General features: G+C 47.7%; 12 protein-coding genes across 15 annotated transcripts; 5 read left to right on the top strand and 7 right to left on the bottom strand.

Annotated features, from left to right (window-relative positions):
- Positions 1-250: 250 nt before the first annotated feature.
- On the bottom strand, positions 251-1966 carry FOIG_15569 (uncharacterized protein; the record flags this gene model as incomplete). Its single annotated transcript, XM_031216946.1, has 2 exons — positions 251-548; positions 612-1966. 2 exons carry the CDS (start codon positions 1964-1966, stop codon positions 251-253), a joined length of 1653 nt encoding a protein of 550 aa, XP_031053385.1.
- A 572-nt stretch (positions 1967-2538) lies between these two features.
- FOIG_15568 (uncharacterized protein) lies at positions 2539-3804 on the top strand (the record flags this gene model as incomplete). Its single annotated transcript, XM_031216945.1, has 4 exons — positions 2539-2569; positions 2693-2840; positions 2891-3634; positions 3690-3804. The coding sequence occupies 4 exons, from the start codon at positions 2539-2541 to the stop codon at positions 3802-3804; spliced, it is 1038 nt and encodes a 345-aa protein (XP_031053384.1).
- Positions 3805-3901: 97 nt separating this feature from the next.
- Positions 3902-5968, bottom strand: FOIG_15567 (uncharacterized protein; the record flags this gene model as incomplete). Its single annotated transcript, XM_031216944.1, has 1 exon — positions 3902-5968. The coding sequence occupies one exon, from the start codon at positions 5966-5968 to the stop codon at positions 3902-3904; it is 2067 nt and encodes a 688-aa protein (XP_031053383.1).
- Positions 5969-6535: 567 nt separating this feature from the next.
- FOIG_15566 (uncharacterized protein) lies at positions 6536-8192 on the bottom strand (the record flags this gene model as incomplete). The annotated part of the gene is made up of 6 exons (XM_031216943.1): positions 6536-6676; positions 6711-6911; positions 6949-7138; positions 7192-7384; positions 7438-7600; positions 7674-8192. 6 exons carry the CDS (start codon positions 8190-8192, stop codon positions 6536-6538), a joined length of 1407 nt encoding a protein of 468 aa, XP_031053382.1.
- Positions 8193-9171: 979 nt separating this feature from the next.
- FOIG_15565 (uncharacterized protein) lies at positions 9172-10765 on the top strand (the record flags this gene model as incomplete). Its single annotated transcript, XM_031216942.1, has 2 exons — positions 9172-9439; positions 9498-10765. 2 exons carry the CDS (start codon positions 9172-9174, stop codon positions 10763-10765), a joined length of 1536 nt encoding a protein of 511 aa, XP_031053381.1.
- Positions 10766-11512: 747 nt separating this feature from the next.
- Positions 11513-12662, top strand: FOIG_15564 (uncharacterized protein; the record flags this gene model as incomplete). The annotated part of the gene is made up of 2 exons (XM_031216941.1): positions 11513-12361; positions 12411-12662. The coding sequence occupies 2 exons, from the start codon at positions 11513-11515 to the stop codon at positions 12660-12662; spliced, it is 1101 nt and encodes a 366-aa protein (XP_031053380.1).
- Positions 12663-13374: 712 nt separating this feature from the next.
- On the bottom strand, positions 13375-14228 carry FOIG_15563 (uncharacterized protein; the record flags this gene model as incomplete). Its single annotated transcript, XM_031216940.1, has 2 exons — positions 13375-14027; positions 14081-14228. 2 exons carry the CDS (start codon positions 14226-14228, stop codon positions 13375-13377), a joined length of 801 nt encoding a protein of 266 aa, XP_031053379.1.
- Positions 14229-15046: 818 nt separating this feature from the next.
- Positions 15047-15573, top strand: FOIG_15562 (uncharacterized protein; the record flags this gene model as incomplete). Its single annotated transcript, XM_031216939.1, has 4 exons — positions 15047-15090; positions 15164-15365; positions 15422-15469; positions 15520-15573. The coding sequence occupies 4 exons, from the start codon at positions 15047-15049 to the stop codon at positions 15571-15573; spliced, it is 348 nt and encodes a 115-aa protein (XP_031053378.1).
- Positions 15574-16838: 1265 nt separating this feature from the next.
- FOIG_15561 (uncharacterized protein) lies at positions 16839-18916 on the bottom strand. Its single transcript, XM_031216938.1, has 2 exons — positions 18709-18916; positions 16839-18649 (listed from the first exon to the last, which is right to left on the bottom strand). Exons 1-2 carry the CDS (start codon positions 18801-18803, stop codon positions 16969-16971), a joined length of 1776 nt encoding a protein of 591 aa, XP_031053377.1. The 5' UTR covers positions 18804-18916; the 3' UTR covers positions 16839-16968.
- Positions 18917-19581: 665 nt separating this feature from the next.
- On the bottom strand, positions 19582-22038 carry FOIG_15560 (uncharacterized protein; the record flags this gene model as incomplete). Of its 4 annotated transcripts, XM_031216937.1 has the most annotated exons (7): positions 21883-22038; positions 21752-21806; positions 21338-21696; positions 20589-21157; positions 20431-20537; positions 20090-20379; positions 19673-20044 (listed from the first exon to the last, which is right to left on the bottom strand). In XM_031216937.1, exons 1-7 carry the CDS (start codon positions 21941-21943, stop codon positions 19677-19679), a joined length of 1809 nt encoding a protein of 602 aa, XP_031053376.1. In that variant the 5' UTR covers positions 21944-22038. The 4 variants fall into 4 exon arrangements, with proteins under 4 accessions (XP_031053374.1, XP_031053376.1, XP_031053375.1 ...); XM_031216935.1 differs by having other exon boundaries at positions 19582-20044; positions 20589-21696; XM_031216936.1 differs by having other exon boundaries at positions 19677-20379.
- A 392-nt stretch (positions 22039-22430) lies between these two features.
- FOIG_15559 (uncharacterized protein) lies at positions 22431-23999 on the top strand (the record flags this gene model as incomplete). The annotated part of the gene is made up of 1 exon (XM_031216933.1): positions 22431-23999. The coding sequence occupies one exon, from the start codon at positions 22431-22433 to the stop codon at positions 23997-23999; it is 1569 nt and encodes a 522-aa protein (XP_031053372.1).
- Positions 24000-24028: 29 nt separating this feature from the next.
- Positions 24029-24678, bottom strand: FOIG_15558 (uncharacterized protein). Its single transcript, XM_031216932.1, has 2 exons — positions 24436-24678; positions 24029-24376 (listed from the first exon to the last, which is right to left on the bottom strand). Exons 1-2 carry the CDS (start codon positions 24547-24549, stop codon positions 24200-24202), a joined length of 291 nt encoding a protein of 96 aa, XP_031053371.1. The 5' UTR covers positions 24550-24678; the 3' UTR covers positions 24029-24199.
- Between the last annotated feature and the right edge of the window lie 8 nt (positions 24679-24686).

The raw sequence follows: 24686 nt of genomic DNA, 5'->3' as shown, positions 1-24686 counted from the left end.
AAAATCAACGGCTGACTGACGGCTTTTGTGTTACAACAGGTTCGAGGTCGACCACCATCACTTGACGAAGTACAGCTATTAATTAGCCAACCAGCAACATATCCTCTAATCCTCGTCTGATAGAAAGTCAGTACCAAATTCAGTTTGAGAGGCATTGCATGGATAGGAGTGGCATGTCACTGTTCTCAGTGTCTTAGAATGACAAGCATGTATAAAAGTGAAGTCTAAGACTGAATAAATCCTGGTAAAACTAATTCCGCATATACCATGCCAAGTCCCCGTCGTTCTTCTCTCTAAAGGTCAAGCCATTGCCCATAAACTGTAACCGGTTCTTGCTGGTATACTTGAACACGAAATCTTCGGTTCTAAACTCTTCTAACATCTCCTTATAGTGAATCACACTACCAGGGTATATGGCTGTAACCCTACCGTCGCTGTTTCCTCTCTTAAACCAGGACCTGCAGTCACCAGTCCAGACTGTTCTTTTAATCAGTTCTTGGGTGTAAACATTAAAGTCATCCAACGCATCCTGACGAACTTGGACTGACCTAAACGAAGTAGCAATTAGTCAATATGAGTTCTCGTGGACTTGAAAAGAAAATATAACCTACTTGATATTCTGTGTCGATATTTTGCGGATCCATCTCGAGATGTAGTCCACCGTAAATGACATTACGGCCAGTAGGCTTCCGTGTGCCAGAGGGGTGTTTGGTCCGTTGATAGTGAAGAAATTGGGCGTGTTTGCAGCAAAAACCCCAAAGTAGGCCTCTGGGGCATCTTTCCATTGCTTGGCGAGCGAAATCCCGTTCTGACCCAGCACCTTATATCCAGGAACGAAGCTGACATCAAATCCTGTTGCGCAGACAATTATGTCAAACTCTTCCGTCTTTGTTAGGCTGCGGATGCCACCCTCAAAAATCTCCTGAATAGGTTCATCTTGGAGGGTAACACTTTCTTGCTGCAGCGCTTCGAGATAGTTCTCACCAGGATTCAGTCGCCGATAACCAACTTGGAATGTCGGGATAAGCCTGGCGCACAGATCAGAGTCGTGGTTGAGTGCGTCCTCCATCTTTGCCTTGAACTCCCGGAAAGCGTGTTGCTGTTCTGGGCTATCCTTGATGGAGACCCTGAAGAACTTGTTCATTGAATGCTCAATACTATGCCGGAGCTGGAAGAACATATCCTCATCATCCTTAAATGATTGGATCTCCTTGTCAGTGTATGTAAAGTTCTTGCCTTCTGGTGTGAACTCTGAGGCGAACGCGCTACTGATCCAAAACGGGCTTCGGGCATAGTTGACGATCCTGGCTGCCGTAGGTTGCATTTGTGGAAGGACTTGCACAGCGGAAGAACCGTTTCCGATGATGGCGACTCTCTTACCCGACCAGTCAAGGCTTGTGTCCCATGCAGCGGTGTGAACCAGCTTCCCCTTGAACTTGTCCAGCCCTACTATCGTAGGCCAGTTCCATTTGCTGAGGAAGCCCGTGGCGTTGATGACTATGTCTGCTTCCTCCTGGACGATATCGCGGCTATGAGCCTGTTGGATCTCAAGACGCCACTTGCCAGTGTCATCGTCCCAGACCGAGGATTTGACTTCAGAATTGAGTATAACGGGCTCATGAAGCTTATACTTATCAGGTGTCTTCTTGATATATCTCCATATCTCTGGGCCTGAGGCGTAGAATTGACTCAAAGAGGGATTGGGCTCGAAGGGGAACGCGTAGATGTGTGCGGGAACGTCGCATGCGACTCCAGGATATGTATTAACCAACCAAGTTCCCCCAATGTCATCATTCTTCTCATAGATCTTCAGGTCCATGAAGTCCTCCAAAGGCGCGTCTCCATGCTTATGCTGATATGAGAGCATCAGCCCTGCAAACCCAGCCCCTATGCAAACAACCTTGAGTTTGCGGGGCTGAAAGGAAGGGCCCTCCTGTATAGGCACCCAGTTGTCTCGTTTGCCCATGTTGACATGATTTAATGAAGCCATTGTTGTGTGCAACTTGGATTAGTTTGGGCGTTTTGCAATTTGAATAGTATCGGCCTGGATAGTGGCGATGGGCGATTGTCAATGAGGTATGTAAATTTAGTCAATAAGCCGCTAAGGATTCTCCATGTGATGAGCGTACAGCTCTGCTAGGTAACCCCTTTAGTCTTTTACATTTAAGGCATTACCGGATCCTTGGAATTAGAGATCTTCGGATCTACTGGTAATTCGGATGGCTCGAAGCCCGGAGCCGGAAGCCCGGAAGCCGGCCGGGTCGGATCAACTCCCGCTTCCATTGGATCTTAACAGATGGCAACTAATTCATCCATGTTCGTCCAAATCCAATCTATCTTAGTACTGGGAATTTTATCACCTTGAAAATATAAAAAATCTAAACTAAGGCTCACTTAAGCATAGAAAAGGTTATAACACCCCAGGGATAGTTCTCAGCTTAGAGCCATTTATATCACAAAGCCTTTTCATCTATAGGTTCATTTTCAAAAAGAGCTTTGTTTTGCAGAAGGTCAGTCTGGAAAAGCCTCGAACTGATCATGGCGACGGAAGCGACGTTAGAGTTCTACGGTATGTTTTCTCAAAACCCTGGCAAGCATCTCAGTCTATCTCGTATATACTAGCTGTCCAAGTCTGGAGTGCAAGGCCTCAATAAAACACTATAGAAGTTACTCACTGGTCAAAATGGTATAGGAACAACTACTTTTAGGCTGAAATGGAAGGGCTTAACCATCTTCCACGACACTTGGCTCGACAAACCAGCGGGTTTGAAACGATACCTCGAGCTTGAGGATGTAACGGAACTGGATTACATTGTCATCTCGCACGCCCACTATGATCAGTAAGTCTGAACGAATATCTCAGTCACACAGCTCACTAATTCTCAGAAAGCCTGCCTGGCTCGGACCAACTCGCTCTCAGAACTGGTGCCACGGTGATTGCCAATGGTGAGGCTATCAAATGCCTCCGAGATGCCGGCGTCCCCGACGCACAGTTGATCCCAGTCAGTGGTGGCGAAAGAGTACCATTATTTAGCAAGGAAATTCTCAGAAAGGCTGCGCAAGGCCTCATTGATCGAGCTCCAGCACCACCGACAGCGCCTCCTATTCCCCATGTCAAGTATGCCACAGCGGCAGTCCACGTTTGGCCTTCACTGCACTCCCTGATACCTGCAATTACACCGCACGACCTCCCTGAAGAATTCAATACCGCTGAGCGCTATACCGGCGAAGTCACCCCCTACGACTGTTCCTTGGACATCACCAAACTGATGCAGTTTGGTCTTTTCAAAATGAAGGAGTTTCTGCCCGAGGAGATCATGGCCCCAGGGACGCGGGCCTTTGCCGATTATGTGCAGGACCGTCAGAAGCACGTCATGTCGCACTTTGATGGCGGCCAGCTGATGTATAACTTTGTCGCTGACGGGAAAGGCATCTTGTTCAACAGTCACTTGGGCGTGTATCAAGGCATCGCCCAGTGTCTGACACCCAAGCCTACTGTAGCTATCCTGGGAGTTGGCGGTCGAGCAAATCTTGATGGCAGACCGTTCCAAGGCTCGGCAGCTGAATTCCTTGTCAAGCAGGCAAAGTGGCTTGATGAACCTACCAGCATTTATTTCTGCCTCAATGATGAAAAGTGAGATTCCAATAGCCATGTCTTTTAATCTTATTACAATGCTAACATTTTCAAGTATCATCAAGCCTTTCAGAGTGGATGTTACTGCCGCAAAGGATATGCTCGAACAGGAGACAGCAGCTAGAGCTATTGATACGCAGCTGGGGAAAGTTTACGCCTTGGATATCTAACTTGTGGGCGAGAATTAGCAAGGACCACTATTTCCATAGATTATGCTAATAAGAGAATTCTTCATATAACCTTACAATCATTATCTCATCGCTTTCATTAGAACCAGCTCAGGCTAGAGAAAGTTAGACTACCTATATCTGAAGTATCTTCGATATGGGATATGTCGACCAACGAGGACTCTTGAAATAACTCCAAAGACAGGTCGGGAAAACTTCCACCAACACTAACAGGGTCACCCTCTAGGGCCGAATCCTCCGTCAAACAGATGGTTGATAGAGAGGTTAAAGGGCTATGCAGCCCCTGGGCGGTAACTGATTCATCAGTCCATCCACCGTCCATCCTCCGGTTCTTGTATTTTGGCAATGGTGCCTTTTCCTGAAGACGTCCAAATAGCTCACCGACCAAATGGCTCTGCTTCTCAACGATACGGTTATTCCGTTGCTCCACATACTCTTCACATACAGATTGGAGCTGCTGCACAACCTGACAGTAGTACCTGGCAATACTATCATGCTTTTCAAACCTCTGTAGCAACTGGCCCACAGTGACTAAATTCGATCGTAGCGGGAAAACGTGGTCCAAATCTGCAAAGGTAGCGACACCTAGGGTCAGAGCAGCAGTAAAGGCAGAGTGGACCGGAAATGGTAACCGTTTGGGTAAATCCTCTCTTGTAAGGATAGTCTCAAGCAAGTGTACGATGCGTACAGCTGAGTCAACTGAAGCATACACAAGAGCTGTGTCGGCATGTGATGGTGGTGTCGCTCCTTGTTGATCTCGATAGCTGTTATCACTGACACCTCCACGCATTGCATGTGTGGCCGCTCGATCAAGGAGAACAGGCCGGGTCAGCAGCATGATCGACCAGTAGTATGACTGCTTCATGTTGGAGGATGCCAGGGTGGGTACATATTCACATCCTTGAACTAGTTCCGCGCCCTCTAACCCATCAGTCTTTAGACCGGAAGCCATGCGAGTTGCCCATGAGCGATGCTCCTGAGTCATGGTAGTGATGAAATGCCTTGAAACCTTGGAAGGCCCGTAGACCTCCCTCAAGACGGCTTCGATGATAGCTGCCATGTCAATGGCGGAAGAATAGCCCTTCTCGGCCTTTGTGTTGCGAGTCTCGTATGTGCAGATAGGTCGACCTAGAGAGCCACTGGCAAATGTATCAAAAAGTCGTAATGCTTTCCAAAGACGTTCACGGAAAACAGAAGCATCGTGACTCATGTGGTGCGGTTTGTTCACTTTATGGATGCCCATGGCGCATGCAAGTCGGCATGCGACCCCGATGGAGTGATATGCGGCGTCTCGTCTTCCTGAGTTTATCTGGTAGAAAGCGATCAAGTTGTGACACAGGATCGACGAGAGATTTGGCCCTTGGCTCGATTTCGAATTTGTCAGATACCTTGCATATGAGTAGTATGCTTCCGCGGTCGCATCTTCATCTCCCGGACATGTAAGCGCACCATTTGCGAGGATCAGATAGCAAATTGCGGAGGAGAGGCTTGTAGCGTCATCCTCTCGTTTAAGCCACTGCTCTATCTGCGCTTGAACTTCTGATTCGTCCAAGGCACCCAGCAAATGACTTGTTGCCTGCATGCTCCAACTAACCAGTTGTTTCGCATGGGAAGGGCTGGGCTTTGGTGGGGAATCAGACCCGGCAAGTGGGCAGGAGGGATCATGATTGGTATGGTATTGTATTGGCTGTTCGACAAAAGGGCACGGTCCCAGGGTCCGAGTAACGAGTTGGCGGATCTGCTGAAGAAAAGATTCATTGGCCGCATCTCCGAAATAGACGGAGCCTTGTTGGTCGTTCTCTGCTAGTCGATAAGTGTCAGGGGATGTGGTGCCGAGGTCCAAAAATGAATCTCCAAGCTGGTTCGCGGTCTGTTGAAGTGGCTGGTCTTGGGTAACAATCGAATAGTCCAGCAGCATGTCTGTCAGTGGCTCCGGGGCGTCTCTTGGATCTACACTGGAACTTTGGCGGGAGGATATGGACACCCGCCGTTTTGGAGTTGAATAGCGGCAGTCCGAGGCAATCTGTCGGATGGCGCATCGGCGACATGGCAAGTTGCCGTCGCATCGCTCTTTTCGGCGTTTGCAGCTCTCGCACGCTGCAGCACAGCGACGACGCATGCTATCGCTGAGCTTCTTAGTGGGCATCTTGCATAAGAGTCTCTTATATAGGCTTGTTACTCCAGAGTAGAAAATGACGAGAATAAGAAAACCGATAGTTGTCTACGACGTACTCCGTAGAGTATTTGTAAACTCGCTACCGATAAGACTACCCGTTAAAATGCGGGGAAAATGGGTAGTAGACTAACTGGTAAACTATGTGTCGGGTATTGAGTCATAATTAGCCAGCTGGTATCAACGACTAACCATCTGCTAAATAACATATATAATCGGCTGGCAAGATATATGTACTGGGAGGTGCACACGAGCTACATACAGCCGATATTAAGAATTCAAAGTTAAAACTCTATCAAGCCAAGCAACTTATATATGCAATTAAGACTTTAGGATGGTTACAGCATGTACAATTTTTACGGTGATCCTGCCCTGCACTTCAAGCCTCATACCCCAGATAAATACCCCGCCTTTCATCCGCTACTACCGGCCATTCCGGCCTTCAGCAAAGTCCATCCTCCGTCTCGGTGTTGCGAAACTCCGGAAACGCAACAATACCGCTAATCATTTCAACTCAATATCTCACCTCCGTGACGACCTCTACTGCTTAGATCTTTTGGCAGTCTTGTACAAGATAGTGGCTACAGGCAGCAGCAAGCCTGCTAGGAAGGATATAACCCTGCCCAGAACCCCATCGAGGTCGATGGTCTTGAGAAAGTCAGCACTTTCAAGCTCCTCGATCTTGAATGTTAGTACAGCATAGGTGTCGACTCACCGGCTGGGCTGTGCCCCCGCTCTTAGCCACCCAAGCAAAAGAACGGTCAATCATCTTTTTCTCATATGCATTGCACCTAGTCTCGATCTCTCGGGCAGACAGTGGCGGGCCCACTTCTGCCGCTCTTGTCAGTGCGAGCAATTCAGGTAACATGTCAGCAATGTCTCGCATAGCTTGGTTCCCGCCCATTCCCCTTGTGTCCTGTTAGCAGATTCTTACTTGTAGCTTGTGAACCGACTTGCCGGTTTGGCTGCATGGCATGGACAGCGTCGCCCACGAGCCATACACGTGGGTGGCCCTCTTCAGGGACATTGCCATTGTGCGCCCGAAGTCGCTGCCGCCAGTCTTTGGAGAGCTTTTCACTCGCCCGGAGCCTTGTCACAGTTATGTTATCCTCATCGCCAGCCCCAGCTGAGAGCATGACGTGGCTATGCAAGGTGAGTGAACGATAACTAGACAAGAAATGGGTTGCAAAGCTTACTATTCTGGAGCCCAGTCGCGAACCATGTCAAGACAAAACTGTCGTCTATCGGGAACATCACTTGGGTTATCGAAGGGGCACAACTCGCGAGGAACGGTTAAGCTCCAGTAGAATGATGCTTGATTCTCGTCAAAGTCGAAGTCGTCATCTTGCTCCTGACTTCCGCCTTTTTGTTGGGAGGCGGGCAAGTAAACTGCACAATGTCAGTGGTGAAATGGTAGAGTATCAGAATCAATAGTATCCTACGCGCATAGTAGAGAGAGATGCCATTCTTAAACACCAGAACTGGCCCGTCCAGAAGACGAGGGGGCAGTTGACGCAGGCGTACCTTGGTAGCATTCCCTTTTGACAGAAAAGCCACATGACTTTTCATATCGACGAGATTCTTGGCCCCAATCTGTTTGTTTATCTGAATAATGATTTGAGTACCTGCTATAGTGGAATGGGGAGAGTGGGTAGGGAATCAAGTTTGTTTCACTAACCTTTGACCCGCTGCCATCCGCAGCGACCAGAATGTCACAATACTCTGACGAGCCGTCTGTGAAGTTCACTTTAACGCTCTCGTTTCCACTGGGCCCATTCTCGATAATCTCGTAATGCGAGAAATGCTTGCCGAACTTGACCTTCCCCTCTGCAATGACAGGATCAAGGAGCAAGTCGCGCAGAACGACGCGATTGATGGCCGATGACTTGGAGTAGGTCGGAAGCGCTGACAGGTCCAGAATAGTCTGGAACTTGGTGTTGCAGATACTTGGTGCTGTCTTGGAAGAGCTTGAATATCTCCCGAGCTTTTGCACGATAGATTCCAACTGCGAGTCGGTCAGGCAAGAGGCCAGGCCCGTCAAAGCAGGATCACCGAGACGGATCTGGTACCCTTCCCTCTTCAGGGTTGCTTCGTCCCGCTCGAAGATAATCGTGTCAACGCCATTGTTGATAAGTCCGTTTGCTAGCAGTGAGCCCGCCAGACCACCGCCAACTATACAGACTCTGAAATTACCCATGGTGAGTGTGTGAGAGAGCAGAACAGATGATGATTTTGTTGATTTACGATCGATTTGAAGACTTGAGAATGTTTGGTGAAAGTATTAGTAAATAATGTAATCACCCGGAGCCCACCTAAATTAAATATAATGCGCTAGGCAACTGACCGTTGCATGTCCCGGATTGAACTGCGAAAGCGTGGAAACTGTTCCGGCCCGGGGACCTGGGATCCGAAGGTTGGATTTAATATGTTGAGGGGAATAGGTGGAGCTAAGAAGTGTTTTAGTCCCTAAATTATCTGGTAATAGACACTTACGGCCTTTTGAATTTTGCATTTCCTTATTAAAATATGTATTAGGGTTTAAAATTTATTATATATATTAATTAAATATTAGAAAGCTTAAGTAGTAAATAGAATTGGATTATTCCCTCCATATAAGAATTCAATAAAATAGTCCATTTACCAGTTCAAGCCTACTTATTAGAACTAAGTTCCAGGAGTAAATCCTGCCTTTATTAAATATCTATTAAAAAAGATGACTACTCTGTTCTCTAATGAGACCCAATTACTCAACAGACAAGTATCTGCCTCACCCATCTCCACACTGGCATAGCCGGTCTTCCGTGATGGGGTTTCGGGACATGGTGCATCTGCATCTCACCCAAGCCGCCAAGGCCAAGGACATAAGCGGGGGGAATGTTGGTCATTTGCGCAAGCCGAATCCCATCGGATCGGGGGGATCCCGTGATGTTTCCGTGTGTTGGTATACCGAGAGGTTGCTGGTCCACTGTGGCGTTCGTAAGCATGGCATCCAGGAGCCCTTAGGTATTTTTGATATATGAGCAGTTCTGTATATGCAGGCCCCTTATCTGACATATCTTCAGTAAACTAAAAGGCTCTTGTTCCTTTCAAGACCATTCAACATTTAATTTCTCAGTGATAACATCCCACTTCAGTCATCTGCTCTATTGCAAACCGCAGGTCTTGAAGGCAGAAAGATGGACCAGTCAGTAGCCTGGGCCCTTGCCCATACATCAGAATTCTTCGATCTCCAAGCTCACCATACCCTCGTTGTTGGCTTCGTTGTTGTATCAGCTGCTGCATATTTCTTGTACGCGGCTGTTGACAGATTCTACAAACTTCGCCTCCACCCCCTGTCCAAGTTCCCCGGTCCCAAAGAAGCTTGCCTATCGCAAAAATGGCTGCTCCGAGTTTCTGAGCAAGGCAATCCAGAACATTTATTCCAAAGGTTGCACGAGAAATACAGTCAGTTTCACCCGTTAAAGCCTTCCTGTTATTCTTCTACTTACCGCCAACGAATCAGATTCAAGAGCAATCCGAATTGGCCCCAACGAGCTACACATCGATGATGTCAAGCTGTACAAATATATATATAACCAAAGCTCAACTTACATCAAACATGAAGCATTCTATGCCGGCTTCAATACTCCACACACTGTTTTTGCTCAACATATTCCCAGCCTCCACAAAGAGCGACGTCGACGTCTGAACCCATTCTTTTCCCGCCGTGCGATTGGACAGCTAGAAGGCTTGCTCAAGGAGAAGATTGAAGAGCTTGGAAGACGTATTGATATTCAAGACGGCCCTTATAATATCTTCAACGCCATAAGATGCACCACCGTCGACATTATTTCTCACTACAGTGTTGGAAAGTCACTTGGGCAACTTGAGAAGAGCGATAAAGGGTTCAATGGGGACTTTCTAGAGGCCTTTGATGCGCTTTCAAAGGTCCTTTGGAAGTTTATGTACAAGCCGACGTTTCGAAGAATTGTCACAAGCATTCCCACGCGAATCGCCAAGGCTGCGAGCAACGAGACTCGCCTCATGTTCACGATCTATGATGCGTGTTATGCGGCTGCTATCAACTTCAAACGAAGTCCGCCGCAGTCTCCCTATGGCACGATCTTTTCTAACCTCTCCGACCTTGATGAGAAAGAGATGGGAGCTGAGGCGGTCGACCTCCTCATTGCAGGATCTGACACCACAGCATATACATTAGCAGTAGCTGTTACCCAGATCGCACAGAGTAGCCGGATCAAGAAGAGGCTTGTTGAGGCTTTGGATACTCGTATTATCAATGCGGAGAGCTTGCCGTCCTTGGTGGAGTTGGAACAGATTGAGTACCTGAATGCTTCAGTCCGTGAAGCCGTACGATTCGCCATTGCCTCGCCGGGAAGGCTTCCACGGACTGTACCTCGCAACGCCCAGCCTCTGGTCGTGGGTGACCAAGTCGTGCCTGCAGGTAGCATCATTGGAATGTCAGCCTACACCATGAACTTCAGCAAAGAGCTCTGGGGCGAAGATGCTGATGCATTCAACCCTGACCGTTGGCTAGGTATTGGTGGGAAGAGTCTGGATGCCAATATGTGTTCATTATCTAAAGGCATACGGAGCTGTCTTGGACAGAACTTGGCATATGCAGAGATACACTACATTCTCGCTTATCTTTTCAAGAAGTACGAAGTTAGCTTGGTGGACAACGAGGCTATGATAGAAGTCTTTGATCGGTTTACAAGCTATGTAACTAGCCACGCTGTTATGGTGGACTTGGGACGGCGCGAGGCACAGTGACCGCAACAGTTGGCAGGGAATTGTGATAACTTTAGGAAATTGTCAATATCAGAGCTTTGTAGGTAGTTGGTTACTTTAGTCTCTATTTGCTTGGGATGTTAATACAAGGGCCTTAATGCCTGCTCTTGATCTTCTTTCACGTAATAAGATAATTAATTATATATACCAAGGAATTAGGTTACATCCTTTACTATTTACTATAGTTTTATATATACTGGTATTGCACGCTGCTGGGTCATGCTTGGCTTGCTTTTCTCAGTAGCCTCTAAATATTAGATAAGAACATCTAACAGGTAGATAACCCTTGGCCACTCAATGACTACAAATTGGGCAGAAACCATGTTCCTGTTGTCGACGGAGAGATGAATGGCCCCTCGGGTGGACAGAGCATCACTTGGACTATGAGGGGCTCGCTTCTGTGCCAGCCCCGAGCGCTCGAGCTGAAAACTATACTAATCGAGTTTATTTTAGCGGGACGGCCTTTTTGCGGACTTCTGCTAAAGTCCGGTACGATCGTTTCGTCCCGCTGCCGCCCGGTACCCGGACCCGGACCCGGATCCGGGCTCCGATCCGGGTTATGTAAGAAAGAAAAGTCGACGTGCAGGTCATGGGGTACTATGAGCCCCTGGAAGTAGACTCCTAGGAGCGAGTTTATAAGAGAGGATTCATGCTATAGGCCAGACCAAATAGCAATCACAAGTCCATTGACCACACTCTTCTATTCACACAATTAATCACCAGGATATTATGTCTCTCGACGCAAATTATAGAATTCCTCAGACTCAGCAAGCAGCTGTTAGAGAAGGCTCAGGTTCTGACTCGAAGGTTTCCGTAAAAACTATCCCCGTCCCTCAGCCGGCCTCACACCAGATCCTCGTCAAGATCAGCTGGAGTGGTCTTTGCGCGTCGGACAAATGCTTACTCCGCGACGAATGGACCGCTTACAAAGGGATGCTACCTCCCATGGCCCCCTCATCACTCGGAATCGCGGGGCATGAAGGAGCTGGAGTAGTCGTAGCTGTCGGCGATGACGTTTCTGCCCTTTGGAAAGTTGGCGATCGGGCTGGGGTGAAGTGGGTTGAGTCAACCTGCGGCGTTTGCGAGATGTGCTCCAACGGCTTTGATGAAGTTCATTGCCCACAAGTCGTCCATCATGCCGTCGAGGTTGCAGGCACCTTTCAGGAATACTGCGTCACCGATGGGAGATACGCTACCAAAATACCTGATGGAGTCAAGGATGAGGAGGCTGGTCCTATTATGTGTGGTGGGTTCTCAGCATATGCGGCTTGCAAGCGAACGGTTGTCAAGCCTGGAGAATGGCTTGTCATCCTTGGAGCGGGTGGAGGTGTCGGGCATTTTGCGTTGCAGTATGCAAAGGCTATGGGGATGAGAGTCATTGCTGTTGATATGGGGAAGGAAAAAGAGGAAATTTGCCGCAGATTGGGAGCTGACACGTTTATTGATTCTTCCAAAGATATCGTGGCCGAGGTGATGAGAATCACTACCTACGGTGCTCACGGGGTTCTGCTTGCCACCCCATCGAAAGGGGCATATGATATAGCGCCACACACTCTAAGAATCCGCGGAACAATGGTGGTAAGTACTCTCCCTCCCTTCCAACTAAGCTTGCTCACAAGTTCTACAGGCGCTTGGCATTCCAGACTATCCTGCTGTCATGGCCGGATCATCAGCTGCTCTTATCATTGGAAAAAAGCTGAGCATTGTTGGAAGTCTTGTTGGGACCAGAAGGGAAGCCGACGAGGCACTCGACTTTGCAGCGAGGGGATTGATTCATCCTGTTTTGACTAAAGGGACGTTGCATGACATTGAAAACTTCTGTGACATGCTCCAGGAGGGTTGTATCGCCGGAAGGGTTGTGATTAAGGTTTCGTCTTGAACTTAAGACAAAAAAAGCCCTTTTTATTAAACAAACTCTATAAGAATTATAATCCGCTTCCCTGTAATTAATTCTTTAAATTCTAAACATTTTGCCTTTATTACTAGGAATATAGTTTAACTAAGTAATACTATAAGCCCTATTAACTCTAGAATTAAAAGTCCTACTGGTATATTATTTAATATAAGTTAATTAACATTAAAGGCTTTAGCTATTATACTAGGGCTTAAAAATTCTACTTTTCTTAAAGGACTTGATTTAGATATTTTTAAACTTCTGTTAGGGTTAAATAATAGCTTATTTTAATATATCTTCTAATACTAATCTTAGTTACAATAAGTCATAGGCTTTTAAAGTATATTCTAAGATATTATTATATCCGTAATTAGCTACTAATTATATAATATAAGCCTCTGCTATCTAGCTGACATTAGAAGTTTATACTGCAGGCTATTAAAGCAGACGCCATTAGAGATGGCTCAGGTCCTGACTCTAGAGTTTTAACAAATACGTCAAGACCTAATATTCAAATCTATGTACTATAGAGATATATACTAAAATGTTATATAATTCTGTAGAATTCTACCCCAGCGCATGCTCGATCACAGCCACTGAAACAATCTAAAATACCTCCCTTCTAGGCATTCCTCTATGAGAGTACAGACACGGAAATCTTGTCTTATCGCCCGTCACTCTTGAACTTTTTCTCCGCTCATCGGAAGTTTCCTTGTCCGTTGCAGCGAGACAGGGGAGGGTTGCTACCAGGCTTAGCACAAGCAGAGATAGCACCTTCAATCCAGGTGATGCCGTTGTAGCTTCCCTCGCCACGGCTATCGGCATACCAAGTACCGACCTCAGTGGCAGATCCAATGCAGCCGCGGAACTGACGACCAGAACGACGAGTGGTGAGAGGCTTGGTGATCATGACACCACACTGACCGTCCTTGATCGTAGCTTTGGTGATGACGGAGGTCTGCGTGGTCCAGGTGCGGCTGTAGTTGATGCCAAGAGACCCAGCCAGTTTGTCCTTGACGAACGTGAGATCGACTCCAGCACTGCCTCCAACGGTGTTGGCGACGCTGTAGCCTGAAGACACACTGATGTCCATGTCCCCGACGGCGCAGACAACAGGCGACATCTGCACGTCCCAGTCGACAAAGGTCTCAGTCTTGTCGGTGGTGATGTAGAAGGTGCCGTCACAGTCAGCTCGCTTTCCGAGCTGGCCTTTTGAGGCTTTGGGGTATTTGGGCTTGGGTAGATCAGTACCGTTGTAAGAGATCCAAGACGGGTCCAGCTCGGGAGCACCAATCTTGATGCCTTCGGCCTTGAGCTTGGCAAGGTAGGCCTCCTCCTTGACGACGTAGGCTATTAGGTTTTCAGCATATGTTCTCGAAATAGTCTTCAGAATGCCAACTTACAAACACTCTTTACAGGAACAATGACATCGCCAGGCTGAATTCGGTGGTTGGGAGTCCACTTAATGGCTTCTGGGAAGGGGGAGTCTTCTAACGGAATCGCGCCAGTGGCAGAAATGAGCAAAGCATAGACGAGGCTGAGATGATGCATCTTGTAAAGATTATCAGACTTGAGTTTGATATGAGAGATGAGGGAGAATGTGATTGTATGAGTTGGCGCGGTTGATTTGCTCTTCGTTAAGTAGGAGCCAACCAAGTATTTATATTTGAGCGTGATACTCAAACGCGATGATCAAATTTTGGGTCTTATTCCAATGAAAGTATCATCTTCTGACTTTCATGTCGCCCAACAGCACTAAGTCTAACGGTCCTCCTAGTACTGCTCAGAAAACGGATCACGCATGCTACGTCACTCCATGCATTTGACAGCTTCTAGGCACGATGTCAATCCTTATTTCAATAGAGTTTGTGTCTGGGGCGATTAAATAACGCACTTTCCTTTTCTGACGCGAGTTCTGGAGTTCTGAAGTGGAGATTCGTCTCAGGTTTCTCAGGGTTGTTGATGATCAAGTCACTATTGTAGTTAGTGCATTGGTGGGGCAACCAAACTAATAGGAACAGCTGCTCGTATAGTGAGAGACGTTAGATCCTTTGGCACTGGGTTCTTGAATCATGCCATGAAAATATCGAATTTGTGTTACCTGATAGGCGGGAATATTGTACCAAGCTCAACTGCCGATGTACGGCTTCACCGATGATCGGTTTACGAATATCCTGTTTGGATCAAAGAGTTGTTGTATAGGCCCTTGTATCTTTAGCTATTACAGAAACTCTTCTCGGACCGGCAAGAACTATAATGAATGAAGAATAGAGAGAAACTGTATAAAGATCTTAGCTCATCTACCGTAGAAATTCAACTAGCCAACTCAACTTCCTCAACCTATTCTTTCTTATTGTATCCTATTCATCATGCAAATTTCTCTCTTCACAGTGGCCCTCATGGCCATCAGCGGGTTCGTCACGTCTACACAGCCCCCCGACGTCTCCTTGCAAAGAAGCTAACGACTTCGTTGACTGAACGGATAGTGCTCACGCTGCTCTTCACAAGGCTGCTGCCTGTGTGTCCAACAGGGTGTCGTCCCCCGTAGGCGGAACCCCATTCAGCCCAAGCTACAACTGGCAGACCACCTATGAAGTCCTTGCCGATGCTACCAAGTGCGCTTGCGATATGTATAAGCAGCGAAACACTGGTGGTGAGATGTGGGACACGTGCCCTGATTGTACTTTTGTGAGCTTAGGCTGCTCTAAGCCGGATCGCCTTTTTTTCGCTAATGTTCTCACTAGGATGGAACAATATGCAACTCGGCAGAGGGCCACATGGGTGGCGATGAGGTAAGATTAGAGAGATTAATGTGAAATTAAAGATACTGATCAGTTCATAGTTTACGTATTACTGCGAAGAGAAGTGTGGGGCTCAGGGTGCCGAGGCTGATTAATAGTTTTGGGACATTTGTAGTATCATAGTTATACTAGAGTAGCAGTTTTATCTACGAAGTTGTTTTAAGACATCTGTGTGTCCAAGCTGTCATTGGTACATGTGTTGGAAAAGCACCACAAATAGTGTAATTGTCTCAATCTTCCTTTTCAACAAGATTTACACAAGCTGTTTGAGAGTACGAATAGGACTGGTGAGGCTAATGCGAGGAAAGCACCTTGGCGACAACGCAGAGTGCTAGGGTTACTCCTGTTTAGTCGAATGGTTGAAAAAATGCAGTCGAGAGCTGACGTTATCCTAATGGAGGCGAGGGTCGTGGTTGAAGGACATAATACAAGAACCCAATAGTTCGACTGATGTTGGGTATCGCGACATTGACTATGGATCTTGTTCCAAGACCAGTTCGCCTTACCAGAAGGTTCAAAGGCTCTTGCAGAGTGTAGAAAAAGACCTTTTAGAGAACCTGATTACAATCGGCTTATGGCAGAATCGCGAGAAGGGACGACAGGCCAAGAAACCACGCTGGACTTTCTATGACGAGAGTCGGTACAGGAACACTATATCAGGGCAAAGTGTCTCAAGCGATCACCTCATACAAGAACTAAGGCATACTTATTCAGATATCTTGAACTTCATCGACTTACTCTCGGAAATCCTCTAGAAAATAAGAAATTATCTTGACCAACAACGCGCTGATGAAATTAAACGGTTTACCTATGCCACAGTTATCTTCTTGCCTCTGGGGTTCTCAACCGGGTTGTTTAGTATGAGCAGGGCGCCAGGCAGTTTAACTCTGGCCTACATGATCGCTACAGCAGTTTCTGCACTGCTCATCACGACGATAATTTTGCTTGATTCAGAAGGAATTGAGTCGCTTTGACAACGGCAATCCCGGTCCAGTTTCTCTCGTTTCCATCATCAACCGCGTGTACCTCCCTCCAACCATGCCGAACAGAACAAAATGACCGCAGAGAGGCCCAGACCATTGGAGGAAAAGGCTAGGAGGCGGTTTCATTGGCCATTTCATAGAAACAGAAGAGAGAGATGGTAAACAGACGTTGGCAGGCACTAATTACTCTGGCGCTCGAGATGGCCTGGAAAGTAGTGTGTAGGCAGTTGGAGAGTCTCACCTTAACTAGACATTCTGAGAGTCCTGGCGCGCTCTGTTCTGACTGTTAGAAGCTCGGAGCCAAGGAGCCCATCAGTCCCAGAACATACTGTTATACACCTGTGAAAGTACAAGTAAGCTGCGCCGAAAACGCCCAACCGGCTGTATTTTAGTGGCCATTGATAGGAATTAACTGCGGCGAAACAAGGCCACTCGGATAGGATCAATAAAATAGAACAATTTACAGCGCCAAACTCCATGATATATGCGACAACGGTTATTATGTCGTCATTCAAACCGGATATGCTCCTTCATAACTCGGTATTCTCCACCAGGTGCCAAAGGCTCTCTCACATACTCCAACCATAAATCATCAGCAGTATGTTTCTTGACGACGACACTCAACACCCTCCGTTCTCTCGTGATTCCATAAGGCCAGATAAGTCGATCTCTCGGCCATCCATTAGCCAGCCCTTCAGCAAGTTCTTTCTGCTCCCTCGCAGCAGTAATACCGGTCAACTTTGTTGGAATGTCAGAGCAGTGACTCCCCAGATCCCACAGCACAGGCCACTGTTCTTTCTGATCGGTGAGAAAGCCCTCTGCCCATTCGCTGGACTCTTCTCTCGAGATAACTTCATACTTGTTTGGGTAATCTTGGATAGCTTTAGTGCCATGTGGTATCTCAAGTCCCTCCTCCTCAATCTCGATGACTCTTTTAGCCATTGCAATAGTATGCTTTATCATTGTAAGGCTTTCGACTCGGCTTGTCTTTTCTCGCTCGTAAAGAAGTTCAAGTGCTCTTCTCCGAATGGCAGGTTGTCGACACTTGGCCGCTATCCAGTAAACTGGACCAACAACCTCGCTTTCAAAAGTGAATGATGGTCCCTGTAGGACATCATTATCGTATTTAACAACGAAAGCTGCGGAATCAGTAGCAATGGACATTTCGCAAAGGCTGTTTCTGTCGCAGACGTAGTCGGACCCCGAGACCATTGAGTCAAGGAACACTATCATGAGGCAATGGCGCATCGTCAGAAGCTTTGCCGTTCTCATGTCTGGTCCATGGAGATCGCTGAACGCAAGGTACGCTTCAAAAGCGTGACGCCAGTTCGCCAGCTCACGGATGATATGTTTGTGTCGTGACTGCAAAGTATCTCCCTCAGTATCCGAAGTCTCCTCTTCGGCGCCCTTTGAGCGGTACGACTTCACCTCGTAAATGACAGTGAATCCGAGATCCACGAGGTAGTACAAGACGCATCGCGCGTCAAACAGAGAAGCGAACTTGAGCGGTGTCGTCGTCATTTGTAGAAGATGCCGTGGGAAGTCAACTCTGTCATTACCGACATATGCGAGGCGTAGATATATCGGGGCTAGGTATTGTCGAATGATGTCGGTTTCTGGTGTTTTGCGGTCCTTGATATTTGCAAGAAGCCTTCGTCCTTGGAGGATATGCATCTTGGCTGCGTTTTGATGCTCGTGGCCTAGCATGAACTCAATACAGACAAACAGCAAGCATACGAGGAGGGGCTTGACTCTTGACTCTGTGGCTAAGGGCCATGACCGCACGGCGAGGATGGCTTTGTTGTATTCGACGATGGCGGGTCTGTAGTTTGGACAGATGTCTCTCGTATCCTTTGTCTTTTCAGCATACATCAGACTGATTGCTGAGATGGCATGCCGTATCGCGGGATCAGTGGGTGCAAGTCGCAACACTAGGTTTCCCCAGAAGTCGCTGTCCACTGTATCGCCAACTTGGTGAGAGACGTGGCCTCGATAGTAGTCAAAAGCATGAAAGCTCAGCTCTATCCCAATATCGTTATTGAGGGCACGTGTAATTGGTGGTCGTTCTCGAATGATTAGTGTCTGCTGGGTCACACTGTCCGTATCCCCATAGCCGTCGCATTTGCGGCCAGTGCCAATGCATCGTTGACAGCCCGGCCTCGCCTCGTCACATTTGATCTTGCGGATTCTGCATGGATCGATCAGATCAGCACGCGATGTGATTTGGGTGGATCTCGTTAATCTCACCTGCATGTCATGCATCCAGTGCGAGCCTTGGGAAGTCCCTTACGGTGTCGCGGCTGAGCAGCACGAAGTAAGACTCGTGGTCGCTCTCTCGACATTAAATTGGTGGTGGAAGGGTTTTACTACTTCCTAGTGCGTTAGCCAAGCGGCGCCAACGAGGCGAATTGGACATAGAAGCCATTTTTCTGATGATCGGAGCAAGAATATCACAGGCAGTTGATGTACAGAAGGGCACAGGACTTACAGTATTAGACGATAATGGCACTTTGTTGGGCTTCGGAAAACGTTAAGCGGTGCTGACTCTGGGAACATGCAGTCAGACCTCAATTAGTACCGTCATCTGAAACGACCCCTGCGGCGTAATTTCGACAGTTTGTATTAGCTCTAACCAAAGACACGGGTTGTCGGGTAATAGTAGGTTAATGATCGGGTAAGCACTTGACGCTTTGGCGTCGTATGTTGCTGATGTTGTATCAATGCGACGCTGAGGAGATTGATATTGGCTAAGTCGGTGTACACGAGTCATGTGGTCCATTATGAAATTACTTGGCCGAGTCAGGAAAGAGATAAAAATAGATCGTATGACTTTTTGGAACGGGGCAGTGGGCGGGTAGCTCGCTTACACTTCTAGAAATAGTTAGGCCATTTCATTCCAGCTCTGTGAACGGAGAAGTCTAAAGAGATACTTCCAAGCCGTGCAGAAAATTATTGAGCATATGCGGTATATATGCGTGAGATATACATTTGCGTAAAAGACTTGTTAAATTTTAGAATAAGAGAGTACTGAAGAATGGTAAAATATAGAAGGTAGGAAATGAAAGTTTGTTTTGGTCCCTTGACCATCGCAGGGCACTATGGAGAACTGGATTAGGTGCAGTCGAGAGGATGAAGAGATTCCATTGTGGGCTCTCCAAAGACAACAATCTTTCTGCAGCAAATAACGAAACAAGTCTTCAAATACAACAAGTCAATTAATAGGTCATATTTTCCATATCATGAATGAGAGCCTTGACCTGGACCATCTCCCCATCATCATACTTTGGGTTACCCTGTACTGACCCAAGCGGCGCTGCCCAGGCAGCCAAGGTATCGCCAATTTGTCTCTCGGTAAGCTTCCATCGCTCAAGCATTGCGCAAGCAAGATGATAATATTCGTTGGCATGTTGCATGAACCCGACACGTTTCCACATATTTTCAACGGAGTAGCCGTCGGAATCGACCACTACATGGCCTCCTCGTTGCCACAACCATTTCCACTGACTTAAGCCAGTGGCTGCTGGCGTTACCTGTGACACGTCCACCAGAGTGGTCTGGTATTGGAATACCAGACAACAAAGAGCTACACTATTGTCAGACATGAAAGGGGGGAGGACGTTGAACCTACCCGAGATAATTGTAAACATGTTGAAGGAACTGAGGTTGTGAAAAATGCTCGGGTCTAAGCTGTGAGGTGAGCATAAAAGTCGAACAGCAGACGATACTGTTAGCCTGGATTGGTTTTGCTTTCCCATGGTAGCCATGTGCAGTTGTAGGAAGCATTCCGCGGCTGATTCTGCCTGGAAGCACACCTCAGGACAAACCAGTCCAGTATTGAGCTCAAGCGATATTACCCTCGGCGGCAGTCTATAGTACAGAACAAACGCCGAGTCAAGAAGATAGATATAAGTTGCCGTCCTAGATAGTCAGAAGAAAGCAGATAAGGAGTGGAACTTGAGCTGTGCATACCGAATCATGCTTTCAAGGAGTATAAACCTGGCCCATTTCTGTTGAGTAGAGAACGTAGTATCCAGCTTCGCCAGGCTCAAGTTGTAGAGACCAAATGATCTAGCGATCTACCAAACACGATTAGCGAAACTCCAAGATGCGCATGCGATGAGGCGTACCGAGACAATGCGACTGTAGCGATCCTTTCGAACACGCTGTCTCCCCTCTTTCGACCCCTCCCAATTCTGCGCAATACATAGAAAGTACGCAGCATGCAACGCCTTCAGCTTATCCCACACTACTGCCTCATCCCCAACAAGGTCTGAAGACGCAATGATAGAATCGTCATATAGGATATTGTCGGCAAAGACTACTTCCTCAACGGGAGTAAGCCATGCCATTGCACGTACACAGTCATTAGAGTCCGGAGATAAACACGCTCCCAGAACAGCCATCGATGCAATCAGTCCTGGGGGCTCAGCTTCGGAGTTGAAGGTTGGTTTGTGAATTATGGGACTATTAGGATACCAGCCGGACCAGAAGAGAAGTAGGAACCTGTGGAGATTGCCGGGTGAAAAGAAGTCGAGACAAGCCTTTTCCACGATGGGAGACCATTCTATGCTGGCATGGGAACATGATCGCGTTCGAGTCAGAGTTCTCTTTATTATGCCCAAGATCTCACCTGTTTTAGCGGTCAAATCTTGACAAGAAGAGTCGTTGAGGGTGTTGTTCAACTGGCGTCTTTGAGCTAAGGTACCGCAGTCGAAACCATCAGCGATGCCGGATGACTCGGTAAATCGTTTTAGAAACGGTACAGTTAACTTTTGTCCTGGAACTGTCTGATCGAAACAGGGTCCAAGATGCAGGTTACTTCTGCGGATATCATTCCAGACATCGAAGTTGAGGACTGGAAATGGTAGGGACTCACATCGAAGCCACTCTAGTGAGTAGTCAATGACCTCAGCCAAGACGACAGGCATTGCGTCAGCTGCTTTAACAACACCATCGGATATCTCTTGTTGGTATACACCATTCGTCTCTGCTTGTGACGAATCTTCTGAAACTGCTGATGTCTTGGAACTAGCTGCCCGCTCGTAAGAGCACTCGTAGTTCCGTATACTGCATGTACTGCAAGGAACACTGCGATCGCAAGCGCGCTTCAATCGGACGCAGCGACTGCAGGCCCTTGGCTTCTTCAATCTGGGTCTACGAGCAGGCAGAAGTGGTATATCTGACCCATTTTCGAGGCGGACTTTGCAAATTCCCCAGTGGCGCTTGAGAGCATCTCTGAGAAGCATCATCAATGGGCATGGCTGTGGACATTGGGGCGAGAAAGACATACCTGCGAGTGAATCTCCGTTGGCAAAATGAACAAACAGAGGGCGAGTCCGAAATTTCTGCCAGGTTGACAACGGCCGTCAGCAACTGGATAGTTGAGAGCAGCTTTTAAGAGACCTGGGCTGCAGTACATACCTGCACGCCGGGCCAATGGATCTGACAGCTGCAGTTGAGACGTAGCTGTCGCCGTGTCCATGGTGCGCAGGACAGTCTCCAGGTTATCCCTGAGTGCATGAGGTCGACGTACCCCGAGAACTGTCAAGATCTTGGCTGAAGATGTTTGCGGACAAATGGCAGTGCAACTACCGATATGACAATCCCACATACAGATCATATCCCGTTTCGTACTTAGCCAGAACCTTGTTTGGCAGAAAACGCGGGGAAACTATAATAACTTCATCGTCATTGGACATTTTCCATTTTGTGGCGGTGGGCTTTTCCCGCTCTCCCCACATGCTGAACAAGATGACTTGCCCTGATTTCAATTTAGTCACGGTTGTCTAGGGTGCGGAGGTGGAAGACATCGCGACGCCAAGCTAGTGGGGCCGCGAAGATATCATGACCGACTTATAGCGATATAAACGGCCTGACGTCGCGTTGATATACGAGGAAAATGAAGTGTAATAATTGCTCTACTGTTAATTCAACCACCGAAACTCTCAACAGGAACAACTATTGTCATCATGTCCCCACCTGAAGAACATCATGGTCTCAAGTCCAAATGGCCCCAAGCCTTCGATCTCGCAGGCTCCAACTCCCCCTGTCGAATTGAAGGAGAACTCAGTGATCTCGTTGTCCTCGGTGAAATTCCATCTGCCATCGACGGAACATTCTACCGAGTTATGTGTGATCCCTTCGTCCCTCCTCACCCAAACAATGTGCCCCTTGACGGCGATGGTCACGTCTCTGCCTTCAGGATCCACAACGGTCGAGTTGACATGAAGATCAAGTATGTTGAGACAGAACGATATAAGCTTGAAAGAAAAGCCGGAAAGGCTTTGTTCGGTCTCTACAGGAATCCCTTTACGCATCATCCCTGCGTGAGAGCAGCCGTTGACTCAACTGCCAACACGAACATGGTCTACTGGGCGAATCGTCTCTTGGCGCTTAAAGAATCTGCGCTTCCTTACGAGATGCATCCTGATACCCTCGAGACTCTCTGCTACGATCCGTTTGGAGGCCAGGTCAAGGCAAAAGCATTTACAGCTCATCCGAAAATTGACCCATTCTCCGATGAACTCGTTGTCTATGGGTACGAGGCCAAGGGTCTAGCGACTAGGAATATCGTCATCTATGCGCTCGACAAGAACGGGATTAAGCACGATGAGCAATGGATTGAATCTCCCTGGTGCGCCCCCATCCACGACTGCGTTATTACACCAAATTTCATCGTTCTCATTCTTTGGCCATTTGAAGCGAATGTGGAGAGGATGAAAGCGGGCAAGCAGCATTGGGCTTGGGATTACAACCTTCCAGCTACTTTCATCGTTGTTCCTCGTCGCAGGACCTCCAAGGTTCCAGCTTCCTGGAAGCAAGGAGAGCATCGAGTCTACCATTGGAAGAATTGTATGAATATTCATGCAGGCAGCGCTTGGGAGGAGGATAATGGAAAACTGTATCTCGAGTCATCTCGGGTTCACGACAATGCTTTCCCATTTTTCCCGCCTGAGGACGGGAGAATGCCAGCTCCAGACGCCAAAGCTGACTTTGTTCGTTGGGAGATCGACCTCAATGCCCCAAGTGGGACCCAGCTGGTAGATCCAGAGATTATCCTCGACGTTCCATCCGAGTTCCCACGAATTGACGAGCGTTTCATGACGAAGAGAAATGAATACATATTCTTGAACGTCTTCATCCCCGAGACTTCCCAAGGTGGCAAAAATATCTTCCACGGACTGAATGGATTGGCAATGCACAGTCACAGCACTGGCGAAACTAAGTGGTTCTTTGCAGGCAAGGACTCTCTCGTCCAGGAACCAATTTTTATTCCTCGTACTCCTGATGCACCCGAAGGGGATGGATGGATCATCGCTATGCTTGAGAGACGTGTTGCCAATCGGAGTGAACTTGTCGTTCTTGACACCAAAGAGTTTGAGAAGCCTGTTGCTTTTATACAGCTTCCTATGCATCTTAAGACTCAGGTCCATGGGAATTGGATTGACAGTAGGACGCGGGCATCTACAGAGGCAATTGTAAGGCAGATTGGTCAAGTCAAGATCAGTGGAAGAGGAGCTCTGGAGCCTTTGGCATGAGTCTTCAGTCACACTCTTAGCTTTAGCCTTGAGAATCAGGAGATTGTGTGTATGAGAAGTGTCTGTTATAACGAGTGTCTAGTTATTGAGAAATCTCAACATCTCAAGCTACTATTGCCAAGCCTTTGAAGTCATTGTAGATAAGAACCTCTATCCGTTTGCATGTAGAGAGTCCCCATCAAAGTCAAGACCAAATAAGCCTAAGTCCAGCACTGTCCAGATCCAGGGCCGGGCTGGCACTGCATGCGACCACCGCCGCAAGACCAGCAGCCATAGTCACCAGCGCACTGGCACTTTCCGGGTTGGCAGTCTGCGTGGGGAGAGTAGCAGGGGAAGCAGCTGCAACGAGCCTCAAGACCACGGAGGGCGAGGAGGGGCTGTAAGATACAGTGTCAGTAGAGCTTTATGATGAGTGTGGAGAGGGGAGTTTGCTTACCTTGTCGATACCAGTGTAGGTGTAGCCACCGTCCTCAATGGTGACGGTGTCGGTCGCAGGAGTGGCAGTGACGCCGAGAGAGAGGAGGAGAGAGACGAAGAGAGTGGCCTTCATGATTGCTGCAGAATCTGTTGAGGTTGAATAGTTGAGTAGATGAGTGAGGATGATGAGATGCAAAGACTGCGAAAGCCCTCGAGTTCTTATAGTCTTCAAAAGCTATGAAAAGGCAAACCATAGTGACGCTCGCCCAT

This window comes from Fusarium odoratissimum (genome assembly GCF_000260195.1).
Source record: "Fusarium odoratissimum NRRL 54006 unplaced genomic scaffold supercont1.54, whole genome shotgun sequence".
NCBI classification, from domain to species: domain Eukaryota; kingdom Fungi; phylum Ascomycota; class Sordariomycetes; order Hypocreales; family Nectriaceae; genus Fusarium; species Fusarium odoratissimum.
The sequence above is the reverse complement of the archived record's forward strand: the minus strand, read 5'-3'. Positions and strand labels throughout refer to the sequence as shown.